Source organism: Oncorhynchus gorbuscha, linkage group LG25, assembly GCF_021184085.1.
Source record: "Oncorhynchus gorbuscha isolate QuinsamMale2020 ecotype Even-year linkage group LG25, OgorEven_v1.0, whole genome shotgun sequence".
Lineage (NCBI taxonomy): Eukaryota > Metazoa > Chordata > Actinopteri > Salmoniformes > Salmonidae > Oncorhynchus > Oncorhynchus gorbuscha.
In genome coordinates this window covers 35,346,175-35,366,649 of record NC_060197.1, presented here as the reverse complement: position 1 = coordinate 35,366,649, position 20,475 = coordinate 35,346,175, and the positions used below count along the sequence as shown (strand labels likewise).

At 42.9% G+C, this 20,475-nt stretch overlaps 1 protein-coding gene across 1 annotated transcript in view; it reads right to left on the bottom strand.

The window, feature by feature from the left end:
• The window catches only part of LOC124014550 (nuclear factor 1 B-type-like), a 104,419-nt gene that overhangs the window by 26,901 nt on the left and 57,043 nt on the right, over window positions 1–20,475 (bottom strand). Inside the window, 8 exon segments of the mRNA XM_046329680.1 lie at window positions 3,056–3,185; window positions 5,473–5,635; window positions 5,637–5,655; window positions 6,183–6,314; window positions 11,719–11,837; window positions 12,209–12,329; window positions 14,402–14,470; window positions 17,482–17,535. Of these exon segments, the coding sequence (XP_046185636.1) occupies window positions 3,056–3,185; window positions 5,473–5,635; window positions 5,637–5,655; window positions 6,183–6,314; window positions 11,719–11,837; window positions 12,209–12,329; window positions 14,402–14,470; window positions 17,482–17,535 (807 nt within the window).

Here is a 20,475-nt window from a genome sequence, read left to right as displayed (position 1 = left end):
ATAGTAGTAGTGGTACAGTAGTGGTATAGTAGTACTGGTACAGTAGCAGTGGTACAGTAGTAGTGGTATAGTAGTAGTGGTACAGTTGTGGTATAGTAGTAGTGGTACAGTTGTGGTATAGTAGCAGTTACAGTAGTAGTGGTATAGTAGTAGTGGTATAGTAGTAGTGGTATAGTAGCAGTGGTATAGTGGTATAGTAGCAGTGGTATAGTAGTAGTGGTACAGTTGTGGCATAGTAGCAGTGGTATAGTAGTAGTGGTATAGTAGTGGTATAGTAGCAGTGGTACAGTAGTAGTGGTATAGTAGTAGTGGTACAGCAGTAGTGGTATAGTAGTAGTGGCACAGTTGTGGTATAGTAGTAGTGGTACAGTAGTAGTGGTATAGTAGTAGTGGTTCAGTTGTGGTATAGTAGCAGTGGTATAGTAGTAGTGGTATAGTAGTAGTGGTATAGTAGCAGTGGTATAGTAGTAGTGGTATAGTAGTAGTGGTATAGTAGCAGTGGTACAGTAATAGTGGTATAGTAGTAGTGGTACAGTAGTAGTGGTATAGTAGTAGTGGTACAGTTGTGGTATAGTAGCAGTGGTATAGTAGTAGTGGTATAGTAGCAGTGGTACAGTAGTAGTGGTATAGTAGTAGTGGTATAGTAGTAGTGGTACAGTTGTGGTATAGTAGTAGTGGTACAGTAGTGGTATAGTAGTAGTGGTACAGTGGTATAGTAGTAGTGGTACAGTTGTGGTATAGTAGTAGTGGTACAGTAGCAGTGGTATAGTAGTAGTGGTACAGTAGTAGTGGTATAGTAGTAGTGGTACAGTAGTAGTGGTATAGTAGTAGTGGTACAGTTGTGGTATAGTGGTATAGTAGTGGTATAGTAGCAGTGGTACAGTAGTAGTGGCATAGTAGTGGTATAGTAGTAGTGGTACAGGGTATAGTAGTAGTGGTACAGCAGTAGTGGTATAGTAGTAGTGGTTCAGTTGTGGTATAGTAGCAGTGGTATAGTAGTAGTGGTATAGTAGTAGTGGTATAGTAGCAGTGGTATAGTAGTAGTGGTATAGTAGTAGTGGTATAGTAGCAGTGGTACAGTAGTAGTGGTATAGTAGTAGTGGTACAGTAGTAGTGGTATAGTAGTAGTGGTACAGTTGTGGTATAGTAGCAGTGGTATAGTAGTAGTGGTATAGTAGCAGTGGTACAGTAGTAGTGGTATAGTAGTAGTGGTATAGTAGTAGTGGTACAGTTGTGGTATAGTAGTAGTGGTACAGTAGTGGTATAGTAGTAGTGGTACAGTTGTGGTATAGTAGTAGTGGTACAGTTGTGGTATAGTAGTAGTGGTACAGTAGCAGTGGTATAGTAGTAGTGGTACAGTAGTGGTATAGTAGTAGTTGTACAGTAGCAGTGGTATAGTAGCAGTGGTACAGTAATAGTGGTATAGTAGTAGTGGTACAGTAGTAGTGGTATAGTAGTAGTGGTACAGTTGTGGTATAGTAGCAGTGGTATAGTAGTAGTGGTATAGTAGCAGTGGTACAGTAGTAGTGGTATAGTAGTAGTGGTATAGTAGTAGTGGTACAGTTGTGGTATAGCAGCAGTGGCAGTAGCAGTATAGTAGTAGTGGTACAGTTGTGGCATAGTAGTAGTGGTACAGTTGTGGTATAGTAGTAGTGGTACAGTAGCAGTGGTATAGTAGTAGTGGTACAGTAGTAGTGGTATAGTAGTAGTGGTACAGTAGTAGTGGTATAGTAGTAGTGGTACAGTTGTGGTATGGTGGTATAGTAGTAGTGGTATAGTAGCAGTGGTACAGTAGTAGTGGTATAGTAGTAGTGGTATAGTAGTAGTGGTACAGTTGGGTATAGTAGTAGTGGTACAGTAGTAGTGGTATAGTAGTAGTGGTTCAGTTGTATAGTAGCAGTGGTATAGTAGTAGTGGTATAGTAGTAGTGGTATAGTAGCAGTGGTATAGTAGTAGTGGTATAGTAGTAGTGGTATAGTAGCAGTGGTACAGTAGTAGTGGCATAGTAGTAGTGGTACAGTAGTAGTGGTATAGTAGTAGTGGTACAGTTGTGGTATAGTAGCAGTGGTATAGTAGTAGTGGTATAGTAGCAGTGGTACAGTAGTAGTGGTATAGTAGTAGTGGTATAGTAGTAGTGGTACAGTTGTGGTATAGTAGTAGTGGTACAGTAGTAGTGGTATAGTAGTAGTGGTATAGTAGTAGTGGTATAGTAGCAGTGGTACAGTAGTAGTGGTATAGTAGTAGTGGTACAGTAGTAGTGGTATAGTAGTAGTGGTACAGTTGTGGTATAGTAGCAGTGGTATAGTAGTAGTGGTATAGTAGCAGTGGTACAGTAGTAGTGGTATAGTAGTAGTGGTATAGTAGTAGTGGTACAGTTGTGGTATAGTAGTAGTGGTACAGTAGTGGTATAGTAGTAGTGGTACAGTTGTGGTATAGTAGTAGTGGTACAGTTGTGGTATAGTAGTAGTGGTACAGTAGCAGTGGTATAGTAGTAGTGGTACAGTAGTGGTATAGTAGTAGTTGTACAGTAGCAGTGGTATAGTAGTAGTGGTACAGTAGTGGTATAGTAGTAGTGGTACAGTAGTGGTATAGTAGTAGTGGTACAGTAGCAGTGGTATAGTAGTAGTGGTACAGTAGTGGTATAGTAGTAGTGGTACAGTAGCAGTGGTATAGTAGTAGTGGTACAGTAGTGGTATAGTAGTAGTGGTACAGTTGTGGTATAGTAGTAGTGGTACAGTAGTGGTACAGTAGTAGTGGTACAGTTGTGGTATAGTAGTAGTGGTACAGTAGCAGTGGTATAGTAGTTGTGGTATAGTAGTAGTGGTACAGTAGTGGTACAGTAGTAGTGGTATAGTAGTTGTGGTATAGCAGTAGTGGTACAGTAGTGGTACAGTAGTAGTGGTACAGTTGTGGTATAGTAGTAGTGGTACAGTAGCAGTGGTATAGTAGTAGTGGTACAGTAGCAGTGGTATAGTAGTAGTGGTACAGTAGTGAGGGACAGAGGGATTTTGCAGTCCCAGAGAGAGAAGGAAAGGAAGCTCACCGTTGTACTCACCTTCTGATGTGATGGGCTTGGTGTCGGGCATGGAGAGGGATACAGGTCGCACTGTGCCGTGGTGCGGAGAGGGGGCCAGGACCGGGGTGAAGTGGCCCTGAACCTTCCCCACCTGGCTACTGCTGTTCGGCTGTGTGTGTGTGGGGGGGGGGGGGGGCAGTTAGTGACACAACTCCTGTACTACTTTTATTATTATTATTATTTTATTTTATTTAACTAAGCAAGTCAGTTAAGAACAAACGCCTATTTACAATGACGGCCTAGGAACAGTGGGCAGAACAACAGAGTTTTACCTTGTCAGTTCTGGGATTCGATCTAGCAACCTTTCCTTACTGGCCCAACGCTCTAACCACTAGGCTACCTGCGGTCACTTGACAAATGTTTTTCAACATTACAATATCCAAGGTGAGTTTTGAATACTATGAATACTATAATACTACATTAACACATTTGTACTCTGTTTACTTCAGTAAATAATTGCCTCCTCAAAGACATCGTTTAAAAAAAGTTACCAAATAAAATGTGTTTTATGGTATTGTTTGCACAGTTCTGTAGTGTGAGGAAAATGTTGCCCTCACTTGAAAGAGAGAGGGAGAGAGAGAGAAAGCGCGCGAGAGAGAGAGAGAGAGAGAGAGAGAGAGAGAGAGAGAGAGAGAGAGAGAGAGAGAGAGAGAGAGAGAGAGAGAGAGAGAGAGAGAGAGAGAGAGAGAGAGAGAGAGAGAGAAGATTCTCTTTCAGACTGCAGGAGACGGTGTGTGGTGTACTGGGCACTGTGGCGCCCCAAGTTCAAACCTCAAATAGGCCTTTATGTAAAAGACTTGTGTCCACAGGGTTCCTTAAACATATGAATAGAATGCTTAATTAGAGTGTATTATAATCTGCATTACAGCATAAAAACATTCTGGCTGCCGTCCATGGGATTATAAGCGCTGTGTTGTTTGCCGAGACCCCCTCCTCGGAAAACACACACTCCTTCCAGCACCATGGCGGAGAGGGGCCAGTAATTCCGCCAAAAGAGAGCCGAGGCCCTGGCAACGGCAAATATTTACGACCTTATATATTCCCTGTGGTTTTGTCTGGGGTCACAACAGTATCTCACGGCTCTCTCATCACTTTCTGCCTCGGTCACTCTCTCTCTGCACAGTGACACAAGGGTTAAGTGTGTACCCAATGTTTAAAGTATTCTGACCGGTTTATCAGACGTTTCTGATACATACTGTGTTATGAGCCTGTGGAATCATATTAGTTTGAATAAAAAAGGCGCAATATTCTTTGGAATATTGAGTTGGTGATTTTTACGGTGTATATTTTACATTTGGGTTGTTCTCATTTATCAAGAAGCTCTTATCCATAGATATTTATCAAATAGACTTATTTCAGAGTTCGGTCTGGATTCAGTCATTGCAGAAAGGGATTTTTTTGTTTTTATTCCAGAAAGGTGCTTTAGATTTGAACCGCAGCATATTTTGAATGGAGGGAGTTGGAACTTGACACTTGATTAAGAACCTGGCTAAGGAGTCACCCAGTGCATCTTACATCCTGTGTCAACTCCTTCCATCCAATTCTGTGCAAATCAAATGCACCACAGGAAGAGTGGTGCAGTGAAGCCACCATGTGCAATGATTGAGCTAGTCTGATTATGATTATACAGAATAGTGAATTGAAGGCTAACTGACAAAACATGTATTAAGGACTCTCTTAAAGTTCATTATGCACTTGCCACAAAATTCTATATTTGCCACAACTATTCATTTCAACCTACTTGAAATGCTGGGGGGAAACGAGGAGCTTTATGTTGACCCTTCCAGATGGATGTTCATAACAGCTTTACAGTTCCCTATCAATCAACACCGAAATTGTCCAGACGTTCTCAAGTGGCAAATGTTATACAGCACCAAATGAATTATTTATTTTTCTCAAGGTGAAGGACAAATATTACAATTGCCACAAAATTGGAATGAGTGAAAATATTTAAGGATCAACATTTGATTGTCCTAAAAATGTCAAGGGCACAAATTGTTGTTGGGGCAGGTATTATTTTGGGCATACACAGGGACCTTTAGAAATAACTTTTTCAATTTGTCAGTGGGTTTTTCAGAGGAAATTGAACACTAAATTGATTATGAAATAAAAAATAAATAAAAAATTGGTACTTGATTCAATCGTCACGTTGAAAAGGGTTCTACTGCAGAGCCAAGGTTGTCCTTCCAGTAGTTAACAAATTGTTTTTCGTAAAAAGTTTGCCAGAAATACTCCCAAACTTCACATTCAATAATTTCACTGTTCACAAACACTGTCAGAGAATTAGGCCTATTGTGGAGAGAGAGATTGTGTACAGTCAATTCCTCTGGTAAATAGAAGAAGTGAAACAGGAACTGAGCCCAACCCTCCTCCACTCCGGGGTACCACACACTCACCTGGCTGGTCTGTGGGCTGGACGGGTCGTAGCTGGACACGTAGCTCTTCAGGGAGTCAGGGGGGTTGAGATGGGGCGGGTAGCGGATGGTGGGGTGGGAGAAGTAGGGTGACGGGGCGGGGGGGAGGATGGCAGAGGCAGAGAACTGCAGGGGGAATGGGGGGAGGGCTCCTCGTTGATATAACTAAGGAGAAAAGGAGAGGGAGAAAACAGAAAGAGGGAAACAGAGAGAGAGAGAAACAGATACACAGAGAGAAGAAGAAACAGAGAGAGAGAGAAACAGAGCAACAGAGAGAGAGAGAAACAGAGCAACAGAGAGAGAGAGAAACAGAGAGAGAGAGAAACAGAGAGAGAGAGAAACAGAGAGAGGGAGAAACAGAGAAACAGAGAGAGAGAGAAACAGAGAGAGAGAGAAACAGAGAGAGAGAGAGAGAAACAGAGAGAGGGAGAAACAGAAAAAGAGAAATGAGGGGACAGACAGAGACACATTCAGAGAGGGAGAGAGGGAAAAACAAACTATTAAACAATACACTCATGGAAAACCAAAACTTTACACATTACAATCCCAACTAAGTCAAATGAGTTTTGGGGGCAGGGTGAGGTGGATGCATCACAAAAAAACAAATTCAGTACAATCACTTTCTTGTAGAGGTCACTGTAGGTCACTGAGTGAGCATGTCTAGACTTAGTACAGGTCCTTAGCCTACTCACCACTGTGTCCGATGCCTGTGAGTCCGGGGTGGTGGTGCTGGGGGAAAGTGCTCAGTCTGGGTGAGGAATCCTGCGGCGAGGTGGGGCTGAAGAGAGGCTTCTCGGGCTTCTTCATGGTGGGAGACGACAGGTCTGAAGGAGAAGACACATGCACATCTGGTCAGGGGGGTTACCTCCTGTGACGTCTTTCAAACATACTCTGATTTTGTGCATGTGATGGCATCGACTGTATATGCTTGCCATCACTGTAATTCTACTCTTTTGACATGTTTCCCAATGTCCTTATGCAAGGTATGACAACAGAACTGAACATGGAACAGAGTGGACTCTAAGACCTAATGCTCTGTGACAGTAGCGGTTTTCCCAGCAGGGCTTATTGTCCCTCCCAGGGCCTGTCACAAGACCTTTATATTCCCACGTCTCAGACCTCAGACCATGTGTCTCCTACTCTCTAATTACCTGCATAGATTCTCCCTCCCTCCCTCCCCACATGGGCTCTAGTCCCTCTCTGTTCCCACAACAGGGATGAATCCACCTGAGGAGGGGAAGGTGACTCATCCCAAACCAGGAGAGGGACAAAGGCCTCAGAAATGCAGGGAATTTCCCCACTCTGAAATGTGTAAAGGAAGCAGCTTAAGTCCTTATAGCTTTTTTTATCAACATGAGCTATACCTCAGACAAGATGGATGCATTTTGTCTTTTTTTCCTTTTCTTTAACAAGTCAAAATCCTTTTAGGCTATTTTACTATGGTTTTGACTTGTTCTTATGTGGTGTAACATTCTCAAAAATATCTTCTTGACCTTTCCTAAATTGACATAATTACACGGTGGACATTTATGGAGAAAGTCCTATGATTCAGAACAACATCAACAGATGTGTGTAGTAAACAGTTACTGTGTTGCAACTCCTCAAAATGAGCAAGAAAGGAATTTAAAAACAAAAATTGCTCTGGTCTGGGAACTGACCATTATAAAATCATAGAATCCACCTAGAACAACACATTTTTACATGTCAAAATGATTTCAATCTTTTAGTGTTATCTCGTGTTCCACTCCTACAAATTAGAGAGTAAGCTAGGGCGTGCTCATGCCAGGGTGTCCCAGACCGACAAAAGGGCTATGAATCTATGTGTATCTAGCTGTTAAATACACCACCGGGTTAGTGCGAGGAGACAGAATTAACTAAAGACTGCAGATTTAGTCGGAGCATTCGATATGTAGAACTGATATCTTCTTCAGTGCTAACAGCTGTTTGTCATCAAAATGTAAGGGGAACGGCTAGGCGTACATAATTCCACAACTGTACAGTAAAAGCCATTTCAGAGAGTTTACTTTAGAGGACAAAAAGCATGACGGAATTACACCTATTCCTTGCAGTGTAAAAGGGTTTTGTCAGGCTAGCCATGGAAAAGAAATGACTAATTGGCACTTTGGACGGCCTCATATGGGTTTAATATCAATCCACTTCATTTTTGATTCCCTCTTTACAGAGTAATCGTTCTCTGGTGAATTTTCTGCCCTCTCCTCTTCTCCCTAGCCGTAACATATCAGCATGCGTTAACCCGATACTGTAAGGTATAAACAAAAACCAGCTAGCACACTTGGAAGTTGCGAGAACGTACGTTTTTGGTTTCCCATTGGTTCTGGGAACAAAGCCATATGTTTTCGGACCGGTAAAACTGAAACGTAGCCTGTTCTGGGAATACACATTTTTAGGTTGCAGGGAAGTTCTGAGAACGTTTTACTATGGTTCCCTAAAGTTTTCCTAGGAGATTTTACTAATGTTCTGAGAATGGAAGTTATAGGTTATTAACTATTATTATTATAAATGATTAAATAATGTCCTGAGAACATGTTTCAGTAAGACTTTCAATCACACTGCTAGCTTAGTTTAGGTTAACTGTTTTTAACTCCAAGCGCAGATAGGACTGTCATGCCTTGGTCATTGTATTTTGTGTTTTTGTTATATGTTTGGGTAGGCCAGGGTGTGACATGGGTTTATATGTTGTTTTCGTATTGGGGTTTGTAGTATTTGGGATCGCGGCTAATTAGGGGTGTTGTATAGGCTTGGCTGCCTGAGGCGATTCTCAATCAGAGTCAGGTGATCCTCGTTGTCTCTGATTGGGAACCGTATTTAGGGAGCCATAGTTTCCCTTTGTATTTCGTGGGTGTTTGTTCCTGTCTTTGTGTAGTATTCACCAGATAGGCTGTAATTAGTTTCACGTTCCGTTTGTTGTTTTCGTATTTCAGTTATTTCATGTACCGCGATTCTTTCATTAAAGTCATGAGTAACCTACACGCTGCATTTCGGTCCGACTCTCTTCTTTCAACAGACGAACGCCGTTACAAGGACACTTGGAAATGAATTTGCTTAGGCATGAATCATGATTCGAACCTATGATCTTCTGTTCTCTATCAATGGAATTAGTCCACTGCACCACCAGAATGGAGGCCGCATGCCATGTTTTATTAACTCATACAAAGCTGCTAATTTTAGTCTATTCAAACAAGCACTCACTAAGATCTGGTGTGGCCAATTAGTGGGGGTGGCCAACACACCTGAACACACTTAAATAAGGATTTTTAAGCCTTGATACAATTGAGACATGGATTGTATATGTGTGTCATACAGAGGGTGAAGGGGTAAGACAAAAGATTTAAGTGCCTTTGAACAGGGTATGGTAGTAGGTGCCAGGCACACTAGTTTGTTTCAAGAACTGCAACGATGCTGGCTTTTTCCACACTCAACAGTTTCCTGTGTGTATCAAGAATGGTCCACCCAAAGGACATCCAGCCAACTTGACACAACTGTGGGAAGCCCTGGGCCAGCATCCCTGTGAAACGTATGGTTCTCAGAACGTTATGTGCTAGCTGGGTATCCTACGCTGTTCCCAGAAAGTTGCGGGAAGGTTGTATGCAAAATAACCATAGGACAACCACACTCTCACCAAGATCTAAGAAACATATGTTTCTCAGAACGTTATGTGTTAGCTGGGAAAACAGCATGAGAAGGAAGGGAAAGAACTAGATCAAATCCCATAGAAAGATTGTTTAAAGAAGCGAGGGGGGAAAAAACAACTCCGTTGGATGTTGGAACCTTCTGTACTCTATGCGTTTCTCTGTCGTAGTGTAGTGAGACGAGAGGCGTCCCTCTCCCTTCCAACCCTAGGGCTTAAGGGTAGTGTGTCTGTGTGTGTGTTGGGGGAGAACAATCCGGAAATACAGGACAGTGAGGGCTTAATTAAAAAGGCAATGGGCTCTGCCCTGCACCACGAGACCAGGTAATGAGACATACTGTACACCCCTCCCTGGAGGATCACACACACACCTTTTCCCCCTCTCTCTCTCTCTCTCTCTCTCTCTCTCTCTCTCTCTCTCCCTCCCTCTCTCTCCTGCTCTCTCTCATTGTGGAACAACAAAACTCTCTCTCTCTCTCTCTCTCTCTCTCTCTCTCTCTCTCTCTCTCTCTCTCTCTCTCTCTCTCTCTCTCTCTCTCTCTCTCTCTCTCTCTCTCTCTCTCTCCCTCCCTCTCTCTCCTGCTTGCTGCCTGTCACTATAGTGGCGTTATCAGGGCTAGGCGTGGGACGGCCCGCCAACTGGGCTTGCCACCTGTTGAGTCAGACAGCTCCTCTGAGACCTAGCTTCTTATCCGAGTCGGTTTCAAACGGGAGACCGCCGCACCTGCCTGCCCATCATTCTCATTCTCATTCTCTCTCTCTCTCTCTCTCTCTCTCTCTCTCTCTCTCTCTCTCTCTCTCTCTCTCTCTCTCTCTCTCTCTCTCTCTCTCTCTCTCTCTCTCTCTCTCTCTCTCTCTCTCTCCTCTCTCTCTCTCTCTCTCTCTCTCTCTCTCTCTCTCTCTCTCTCTCTCTCTCTCTCTCTCTCTCTCTCTCCCCCTCTGACACACAAACATGTTCCTGGATATGCACACACACACCTGTTCACCCTAGCACCCCTTCACTCTCGCAGCCTAACAACACAACAAGTTTATAAATAAAGTCTGGTCACAGCCACAATTGCTACAACTCCCATTAGCATTTTCTCATTCTCACTTTTTTTTAAAATGTTGAGCTTCCGGCAACTGGTATTCCCAGGCGGGCTCTCATCCCAGTACTAACCAGGCCAAACCCTGAACAGGTGTGTTCAGGGTAGTCTGGCCACAAGCATACTTTTTAAATCCCATTTTCTCCCTGAATTAGGTCCCTTGGCTCATCTCTGCAACTCCTCAATGGACTCGAGAGAGGCGAAGTTCGAGTCATGCGTCCTCCGAAACACACTTCTCGCTTAACCCAGATGTCAGCCACACCAATGTGTCGGAGGAAACACTGTTCGACTGACAACCAGAATCAGCTTGCAGGCGCCCGGCCATGTCACAAGGAGTCGCTAGAGCACGATGAGTCCACCGGCCAAACCCTCCCCTACCCCCCAACATGGAAAGTGTTGGTCCCATGTTTCATGAGCTGAAATAAAATATTATTTCTCTCAAATGTTCTGCCCAAATTTGTTTACATCCCTATTAGTGAGCATTTCTCCTTTGCCAAGATAATCCATCCACCTGCAGGTTTGGTATATCAAGAAGCTGATTAAACAGAATAATCATTACAGAGATGCACCTTGTGCTGGGGACAATAATACGCCAATCTAAAATGTGCAGTTAAAATGAGTAAAACAAGTTTATATTTTGGGTTCTGAAGGGGTACGACAGTTGAATTAAGCTAAGGAGGTACCTACTGTATAAGTTATATCCTTTGAGAATGAATGGGTATATATCATGAATTTAAACATAAAAATGGATGTAGCAACTGCTGATTTCCCCTTTAAGCTTAGCTCATTGAATGTTTTACTGTAAATCACAGCGGGGGGAAAAACAATCCATCCCTATTGATCTTGGTTTTTGACAGAGTATTTGCATATATTTAGCATGTAGCCTTTTATGACAATGTAATCATAAGGTTTGGTGTTTACGGTCTGACCTGAGGCTAGCATGTTATCACGTGTCATTACATCAACAGCCAAGTTGAATGGGCTCACATCGAGGGAACAAGGTGCCATATAATTGTATCCACATACTGTAACCGCTCGCTGTGGAGTCGAGGGGCAATGATAACATTGGGAACATCTTGACAGTTGAAGAGTGACACTGAGACTGTGTTGTGTGTAGCCTACATGACCCACCACAGATTATGGTGGGGCTGCTTCTGCTCCACAAAGAGTCAGGACAGATATTGAATAATGTGTCATCTGTATTGAATTGAATTGTATTGTATTTCATTGTATTGTATTTCTGAGGGAATGATGTTTGCTTAGCTGCAGTAATAATGTTTGATTATTAATTCCTACAATGCAGAAGTTTTGGTAGATTAGGGATTATGTTCCCCCAGCCTAGATTAGTCAATTATCTTGAAGTGTTCTGTTTTGAGAACATTCAGTTTTTCCGATTTAGGAATCTATAACCTTGCTATTGAAAACGTTCCCCGTGCAGCTTCTGTAAACCTCCTACAGTGTCACACACACATACACACACACCTCCCCTCTCACCTTCTCTCTCGTGCCAGGTCCTGCTGCCACTAGCTGGGGAGCTAGGTGAGGAATAAAAGTCAGGGCCAGTGGGACTGGTCTCCATACTCTCCTCTATGTTGAGGGTCTTGGGCCGTTTACTGAAGGAGGAGGCAAAATTATGAGTCACAACATATGTATATTTTCTTTGATCCATTATCACAGCCAGTGATGTTGTAAAACAAAAGTACCTGTATCGTATGTTGACTGATGATGTATTATCCAGATGCGTGAGTGTAAACAGAATTGAACTAGAACAAACAGCCAAATATGGACGCAACGCTATAATATAAATGACAGAGTAAGACTATACGTTTATCCCCCGAGGCACTAAACTTTAATCAGTTTTACATTCCCCCCAATCCCCCCCTGCATCTCGTTCAAATTTCAGCGGTCAATGTGTGACAAGAGGTTCCCATGTGATGCATGAGAAAGAGAGAGGGGGCAGGGTAGAGTCCTGCAGTAGACTGACCTGCCAGGCGGGGAGGAGAGGGAGCGATGGAGGCCCACACTGGAGTTCAGGTCATGGTAGTACGGCTGACTAGGCATGTCGGCCATGGAGAAGTTCACCCCTGCCCCCTGGGTGATGGGCGCTAGAGAGGAAGGAGAGGAACAGAGAGGTACAGGTCGGACACTTCCTGGTCACTAGCATGCTGATTGGTTGGCTGCTGAAGCTTTGATAGGCTTCTGATGTGATGTGACCTTGAACTTGGTCAACGACTTCATGAAAAGGATCTCAGTGTACATGATCCCCAGTCACATGTTAAATAAAGGTTCAATACTTCTTCTGTTATTTAATGGAAAGATTGAACATCATTTCACTTTCGCATTCCACCAGCACACTGCAAACTCGTGAACTAAGCCACACCCACCAGGCATCTGATTAGTTCCTACGTATTGTAATTGGTCGAGCACATATCAATAAGTGCACTGATGTTCACTTTCATGGTGGTTGTATGTGTGATATGCTTTGAGTACCACAGCTCACCATCACTGTGTGAAATTAGACTTTTTTTTCTCCCTGTGGTTGATGGCCGTGGGGGAGGGATATTGTTTCTGGGAGGACAGCTGATTGTTTACCAGGGCACTCTATAAACACTCCTTCCTCTCTTGAAACTTGCGAAGGGAGCCCTGTGAGTGTGTGGGTTGCTAGGATGGTCTGGACTCGACGGGACTCTGGAGTGTGTGGTGGCCTCTGTTGTGGTCTGAGGTTCACCACAGCCTCAGAACTGGCAACCCCAACATTGCAGCCTCAGAACTGGCAACCCCAGCATTGCAGCCTCAGAACTGGCAACCCCAGCATTGCAGCCTCAGAACTGGCAACCCCAGCATTGCAGTCTTGGAACTGGCAACCTGCAGCAGCCCTGGCATTGACTACCCCTAACCAAGCTGTGGCGCGTTCCTCTCTCCCATGGGCATTTGTGTTTTAATTCCCTACCAACGAGACTCTCTCTCTCTCTTCTCTCTCTCTCTCTCTCTCTCTCTCTCTCAACGTACTGTGTGTCATGCCACTCACTCTGACATCAAGTAATTTAACTATGTTGAAGCAAATATGACCCCTGACGTCTGAATCTTAACAATGCCCAGCACAAAATAACAATGACGCTAGAACACCTGTTACTGTTTTTTTCTTTCATTCATTTGAATTTGCATTTAAGAACTGTGGAACCGCAGCACTCACTGAGTTTTTATTGGTTTAAAGGCCTGCACCGTAATCCGAAAAACAACAGATCAAATATGTTAGAATACAGGACACAACATCCGTATGTTGTAGGACCAGTGGTGTAAAGTACTTAAATAAAAATATTTTAAAGTACTACTTAAGTAGTTTTTGGGGGTATCTACTGTACACTTTACTTGACTATTTATATTTTTGACTACTTTTACTTTTTCTTCACTACATTCCTTAAGAAAATATTGTACTTAGTACTCCATACATTTTCCTTGACACCGAAAAGTACTCATTACTTGCTTAGCAGGACAGGAAAATGCTCCAAATCAGGCACTTATCAAGAGAACATCACTGGTCATCCCTACTGCCTCTGATCTGGCGGACTCACTAAACACACATGCTTCATTTGCAAATTATGCCTAAATATTGGAGTGAGCCCCTGGTTATCCATACATTTTCAAAACAAGAAAATCTGGTTTGCTTAATATAAGGAATTTGAAATGATTTATACATGTACCTTTACTTTTGAAACTTAAGTATAATGTAGTAATTACATTTACTTTTGATACTTAAGTATATTTTCAACCAAATATTTTTTAACTTTTACTCAAGTAGAATTTTACTGGGTGACTTTTACTTTTACTTGAGTCCTTTTCTATTATGGTATCTTTCATTTTTCTCAAGTATGACTAATTGGCTACTTTTTCCACCACTGTGTAGGACACAACAGCACTTGAGCAGTACAGGTAAATCCTGCCTGAGGGAACCATTGTCCTCAACTAACTGTGGAGAGAGATATCTGAAAGAACATCTGTCATCATCTTTGAGAAGGGCAGTCTATACCAACACACACTCCCGCGCACACACCTGTCTACTGTAGACACACACATACTGTGTTCTAATGCTTGCTCGACTGTTTTTCCCGCGTTTGTACCGTAAAGATCACTCTTTTTGAATCGACAATGCGTAAAATGATGAATGTACTGTACTTACTTCTGGACACCCGCACCAGCTCCGAAACACTGAAGACTCCTGATTTGATGAAGCTGTCTTCCAAGTAAACTGCAGAAACAAAAACAAAGATAGACAATATATCAATACAATATATCAATCAAAACATTAAACCATATGCTTTGTGTTCTAGGAACTTACAGCAAGTTACATTCATAAGGATTTAAGCTGGTGATAAAGTAATAAATCATTACTTGATTCCCTGCTTACTGCACACCGACAAGCAAAAAGTCTCGACCAAAATATCTCTGTAATAAAACAGAGCATCCTTCATCGACCCACCACCTGGTGGTTCTCTGTAGCTCAGTTGGTAGAGCATGGCGTTTGCATCACCAGGATTGTAGGTTTGATTCCCAGGGGCCACCCATACGTAAAATGTACGCACAGATAAAAAGCTAAATGCTGTATATAATATTTATTATATTAACACAGCTCCAGACTGAATACTGTCAATACTGAAAATACTGAAACATGGAGGCTTTGAAGTGCAATATGTATGGGGGCCAGAATGTAAGAAAAAAATCCCAGAGCCAATCGGTCAAGCCTGGTCCCAGATCAGTTTGTGCTGTTTATATACAGTTGAAGTTTACATACACTTAAGTTGGAGTCATTAAAACTCATTTTTCATCCACTCCACAAATTTCTTGTTAACAAACTATAGTTTTGGCAAGTCGGTTAGGAAATCTACTTTGTGCATGACACAAGTCATTTTTCCAACAATTGTTTGCAGACAGATTATTTATTTTATTATTCACTGTGTCAAAAGTTTACACACACTAGTTGACTGTGCCTTTAAACAGCTTGGACAATTCCAGAAAATGATGTCATGGCTTTAGAAGATTCTGATAGGCTAATTGACATAATTCGAGTCAATTGGAGGTGTATCTGTAGATGTATTTCAAAGCCTACCATCAAACTCTGTGCCTCTTTGCTTGACATCATGGGGAAAAAATGGTAGACCTTCACAAGTCTGGTTCATCCTTGGGAGCAATTTACAAATGACTGAAGGTACCATGTTCATCTGTACAAACAATCGTACGCAAGTATATACAACTTGTGATCACGCAGCAGTCATACCGCTCAGGAAGGAGATGCGTTCTGTCTTAAAATACTTTGGTGTGAAAAGTGCAAATCAATCCCAGAACAACCTTGTGAAGATCTGGAGGAAACAGGTACAAAGGTATCTATATCCACAGTAAAACAAGTCCTATATCGACATAACCTGAAAGGCCGCTCAGCAAGGAAGAAACCACTGCTCCAAAACCACCATAAAAAAGCCAGACTACAGTTTGCAATTGCACATGGGGACAAAGATCGTACTTTTTGGAGAAATGTCCTCTGGTCTGATGAAACAAAAATAGAACTGTTTGGCCATAGTGACCATCCCAACCGTGAGGCACAGGGGTGGCAGCATCATGTTGTGGGGGTGCTTTGCTGCAGGAGGAGCTGATGCACTTCACAAAATAGAGGGCATCATGAGGATAGAAAATGATGTGGATATATTGAAGCAACACCTCAAGACATCAGTCAGGAAGTTAAAGCTTAGTTGCAAATGGGTCTTCCAAATCGACAATGACCCCAAGCATACTTCCAAAGTTGTGGCAAAATGGCTGAAGGACAACAATGTTAAGGTATTGGAGTGGCCATCACAAAGCCCTGACCTCAATCCTATAGAACATTTGTGGGCAGAACTGAAAAAACGTGTGCGAGCAAGGAGGCCTACAAACCTGACTCAGTTACACCAGCTCTGTCAGGAGGAATGGGCCAAGCTTGTGGAAGGCTACCTGCAACTTTTGACCCAAATTAAACAATTTGAAGACAATGCTACCAAATTCTAATTGAGTGTATGTAAACTTCTGACCCACTGGGAATGTGAAGAAAGAAATAAAAGCTGAAATAAATCATTCTCTCTACTATTATTCTGACATTTCACATTCTTAAAATAAAGTGGTGTTCCTAACTGACCTAAGACAGGGAATTTTTACTAGGATTAAATGTCAGGAATTGTGAAACTGAGTTTAAATGTATTTGGCTAAGGTGTATGTAAACTTCCGACTTCAACTGCATTTGTCACGCCAATGACCATAGTGAGTCGGCACTACAGCACAAAGTAGATCTGGGACCAGGCTATCCAGACAGACATGTCACTGACTCCCAGAATTACTTTGACATTTCATCCTTTGATGTTCTGAGGAGGACCATTGGGTGTGCCAACTACAAAGGGGGAAGGCGTGAGTCTAGATTTCGATTGGCAGCTACATGCACTTTCTTCCTCCTCATGTCTCAACACATGCCAGCGGGCGTCCCAGAGAAGGGAAGGGAACTGTGCCACTGTAGAGGAAGCATCTAGGGAGGCCCTCCCAGTGTCTGAGTCATTGGCTCAACGTTTGCTCAACGTTGTTTGACTTGGCAGCGAAACGCACACCCAGGGCAGGCAAAACCTGCTCTTTAGGAATGGACCTAATTACATTCTCTCTCTATTTTCATTCCTGGCCCGTGATGACATAGTCCAGGTCAGTCCAGGAGAGCAGCAGCAGGCTGCCGGAGATTATTTGGAGCGGCAGCCATTTTGTTTGGCTAGCTAGCAGACTGGCTAGCCAATTTAGCTCAGCTATCCAACCCTTCTTGGCAAGGAAGACAACTATGGCCTCAGACTTCCACTAGTGTACTACAGAGGAGCACATAAAGTGGTCTAGCCTCCATGTTTCACAATCTTTGTCTCTTAGATGCAGTTAGTATTGTAAGTAGCTGACAGCATCATTATGAGATACCATATGAGATGAGATACTACCATACGTACATTCAGATGGGTGTAATCTGCATATCTGCCAAACTATCTTACAACGAAATGTTCCAGCTGAGAGCATAGATTATATACAAAGATACATATTTCTGCTATGGACCGTACACAAAAAAAGCACTGCTATAAACAGATACCACAGTAATCATTCTACCAGGTGAGGATATACTATATACAGTACAGAGAGGGGACTGGGAACTATAGAGCTATGATTGACAGCACAGAGGTTGGAGGACAGTGACAGTCAATTTCAGGTACATACCTGGAGGGTTGTTGCCTGGCTCATTGTTACTGGGACTTCCTGACTGCTGTGCGTCTGTAACACAGATATAAAACCATACTTCAATTGCGAACCTGAGATCATGAAATACCAGAAAAGGTCATTAAAGTTCAGCACTCTTCTAGCAATTGAAGTAATTCAAATGAGCTTGATTGGAAGTCATGTAAAACCACCCAGTGTTGCGAAAGCAATACGAGGACATGTCCAATGTACTCTGAATGTCACAGGTGGCCAAAAACAAACAAGCAAGGTGCTGTTAATAGATCTGATTTCATCTCAAACTAGACACAATATCAACTGGAGTCTACACAGAGTATGGCGATTATATAATGAATGCTCTGCAGCGTCCTTAGTTTGTGTCTGAGATTTTTATTTTCATATTTCTGCGGACGTGTCAGTCCTGACAGACCAAGCCAGATGTGCGCTGATATACAGTACCGGTCAAACGTTTGGACACCTACTCATTCAAGGGTTTTTGATAGTCCCACTAAGAGCAAACCAGATGGCATGGCGTATCGCTGCAGACATGCTGGTTAAGTGTGCCTAGAATTCTAAATAAATCACAGACAGTGTCACCAGCAAAGCACCCCCACATCATAACACCTCCTCCTCCATACTTCACGGTGGAAACCACACATGCGGAGATCATCCGTTCACCTACTCTGCGTCTCACAAAGACACGGCAGTTGGAACCAGAAATCTCAAATTTGGACTCATTAGAACAGAGGACAGATTTCCACCGGTCTAATGTCCATTGCTCGTGTTTCTTTGCCCAAGCAAATCTCTTCTTATTATTGGTGTCCTTTAGTAGTGGTTTCTTTGCAGCAATTCGACCATGAAGGCCTGATTCACGCAGTCTCCTCTGAACAGTTGATGTTGAGATGTATCTGTTACTTGAATTCTGTGAAGCATTTATTTGGGCTGCAATTTCTGAGGCAGGTAACTCTAATGAACTTATCCTCTGCAGTAGAGGTAACTCTGGGTATTTCTTTCCTGTGGCGGTCTTCATGAGAGCCAGTTTCATCATAGCGCTTGATGGTTTTTGCGACTGCACTTGAAGAAACTTTCAAAGTTCTTGAAATGTTCCTCATTGACTGACCTTCATGTCTTAAAGTAATGATGGACTGTCATTTCTCTTTGCTTATTTGAGCTGTTCTTGCCATAATATGGGCTATCTTCTGTATACCCCCCTACAACTGATTGGCTCAAACGTATTAAGAAGGAAATAAATTACACAAATTAACTTTTAACAAGGCACACCTGTTATTTGAAATGCATTCTAGGTGACTACCTTATGAAGTTGGTTGAGAGAATGCCAAGAGTGTGCAAAGCTGTCATTAAGGCAAAGGGTGACTACTTGGAAGAATCTAAACTCTTAAATATATTTTGGTTACTACATGATTCCATATGTGTTATATCATAGTTTTGATGTCTTCACTATTATTCTACAACGTATAAAATAGTAAAAATAAAGAAAAACCTTTGAGTGAGTAGGAGTGTTTAAACTTTTGACTGGTATTATATATAATAGAGTAAAAAGCCTTCAGCTGGGGTGGAAAGAGGCAATAAGACAAGGTTAAAAATGCGAGGTAAAAGTGTTATCCTGACCTGCACACAAAGACTGGTTGATTCTGGCTGGCTTTTTACAGGGCTTGGGTTAGGGAGAACATGGTGTGTCTCTGCCTCGTCCTGCCCTGCCTGGCCCTGGGAGAAGCATGCACATAGCACACGCAACGGGTGGGGGATAAGCTCTGAAACATGTCAGGAATTCTCCCCATAAGGTAGCGCCTACCCTAGCCTAACCACGTGGTTCCTCTGATTGATGTTGTTACCTTACAGCACCTTTGGGAGGAGGATAAGCTGGCGTTCCTCAGCCGTTGCCGCGCTCGTTAGTCACCGCCAACCACCAGAGGCCATTTGAGTATCGTCTCCCAACCGTCACGCAACACTAACAGATATTCAAACAATGCTCACAAGCACCTGGCTTTTAACATAAACACGAGTCCAGGGGTACTCGAGTACTATCTGAGAAGGTCCGGTAACTCAAATTTCCTAGGTGGCAAAGGTCCGGATGGATATTGTCATTTATTGGTGCAGTAACAAACCTCCACCTCACAACCCATGGGACCCCAAACTGTTCACACCCCTCTTGTTGGCAGGGAGAAAATGTTGCAGTTTTAAAGCTAATTTCTGGTCATTCTACACACTGAGCATGGGGAACAGATTTTTGTTGTTATTGCCATTTTAAAGCTAATTTCCTACTATTCTACAAATTTGTCCATGTCTTATGTGTTTATATGATACCGGGATCGCAGTCAGGCCAAGTGTTTTTTCTTGGGGGGGGGGGGGGGGCAGTCCATATTGACCCCGTTCTGGGTCCGGATCCAGACCGCGGGCCTCCAGTTGAGTATGGAAGCACTACACCATATCATATACAATAAACAATAGGTCCACAGATGAAAAGTAGCTCCAAAGAGCTTACTTAAATTTCCCCAAAACAGCAGTACCTCTCCACACTACACACCACTATTCCCTATAAAACCTACTGTAGCATCGGCCTATCAGAGTCGGGCAATATCAGCGTCACTGACACCCAAAGAACATATGGGAGAGAAGGAGAGGAGGACCCCCCCCTACCCCCTTTCCTTCCTTCCCTCCCTCTACCAACCCCCACTTCAACCAACCATACAGGGAAACAAAACAAATCAAATAAAAAGTTATTGGTCGCCTACACATATTTAGCAGATGTTAGTGCGGGTGTAGCGAAATACTTGTGTTCCTAGCTCCTACAGCGCAGTAAACAGTACAACATTGAATGGCTGGGGGGTGTTTGACTTGAGTTCCATAAGGTTTTACTGTACCACAGCCACCCCCACGTGTTCCTCCTGTGCTTGATGTATGAGCTATGCACAATGAGAACCACAGGGTTGTGATATGATCTACGCCTTGAATGCAGAGTGAGGAACAGAGGCGGGA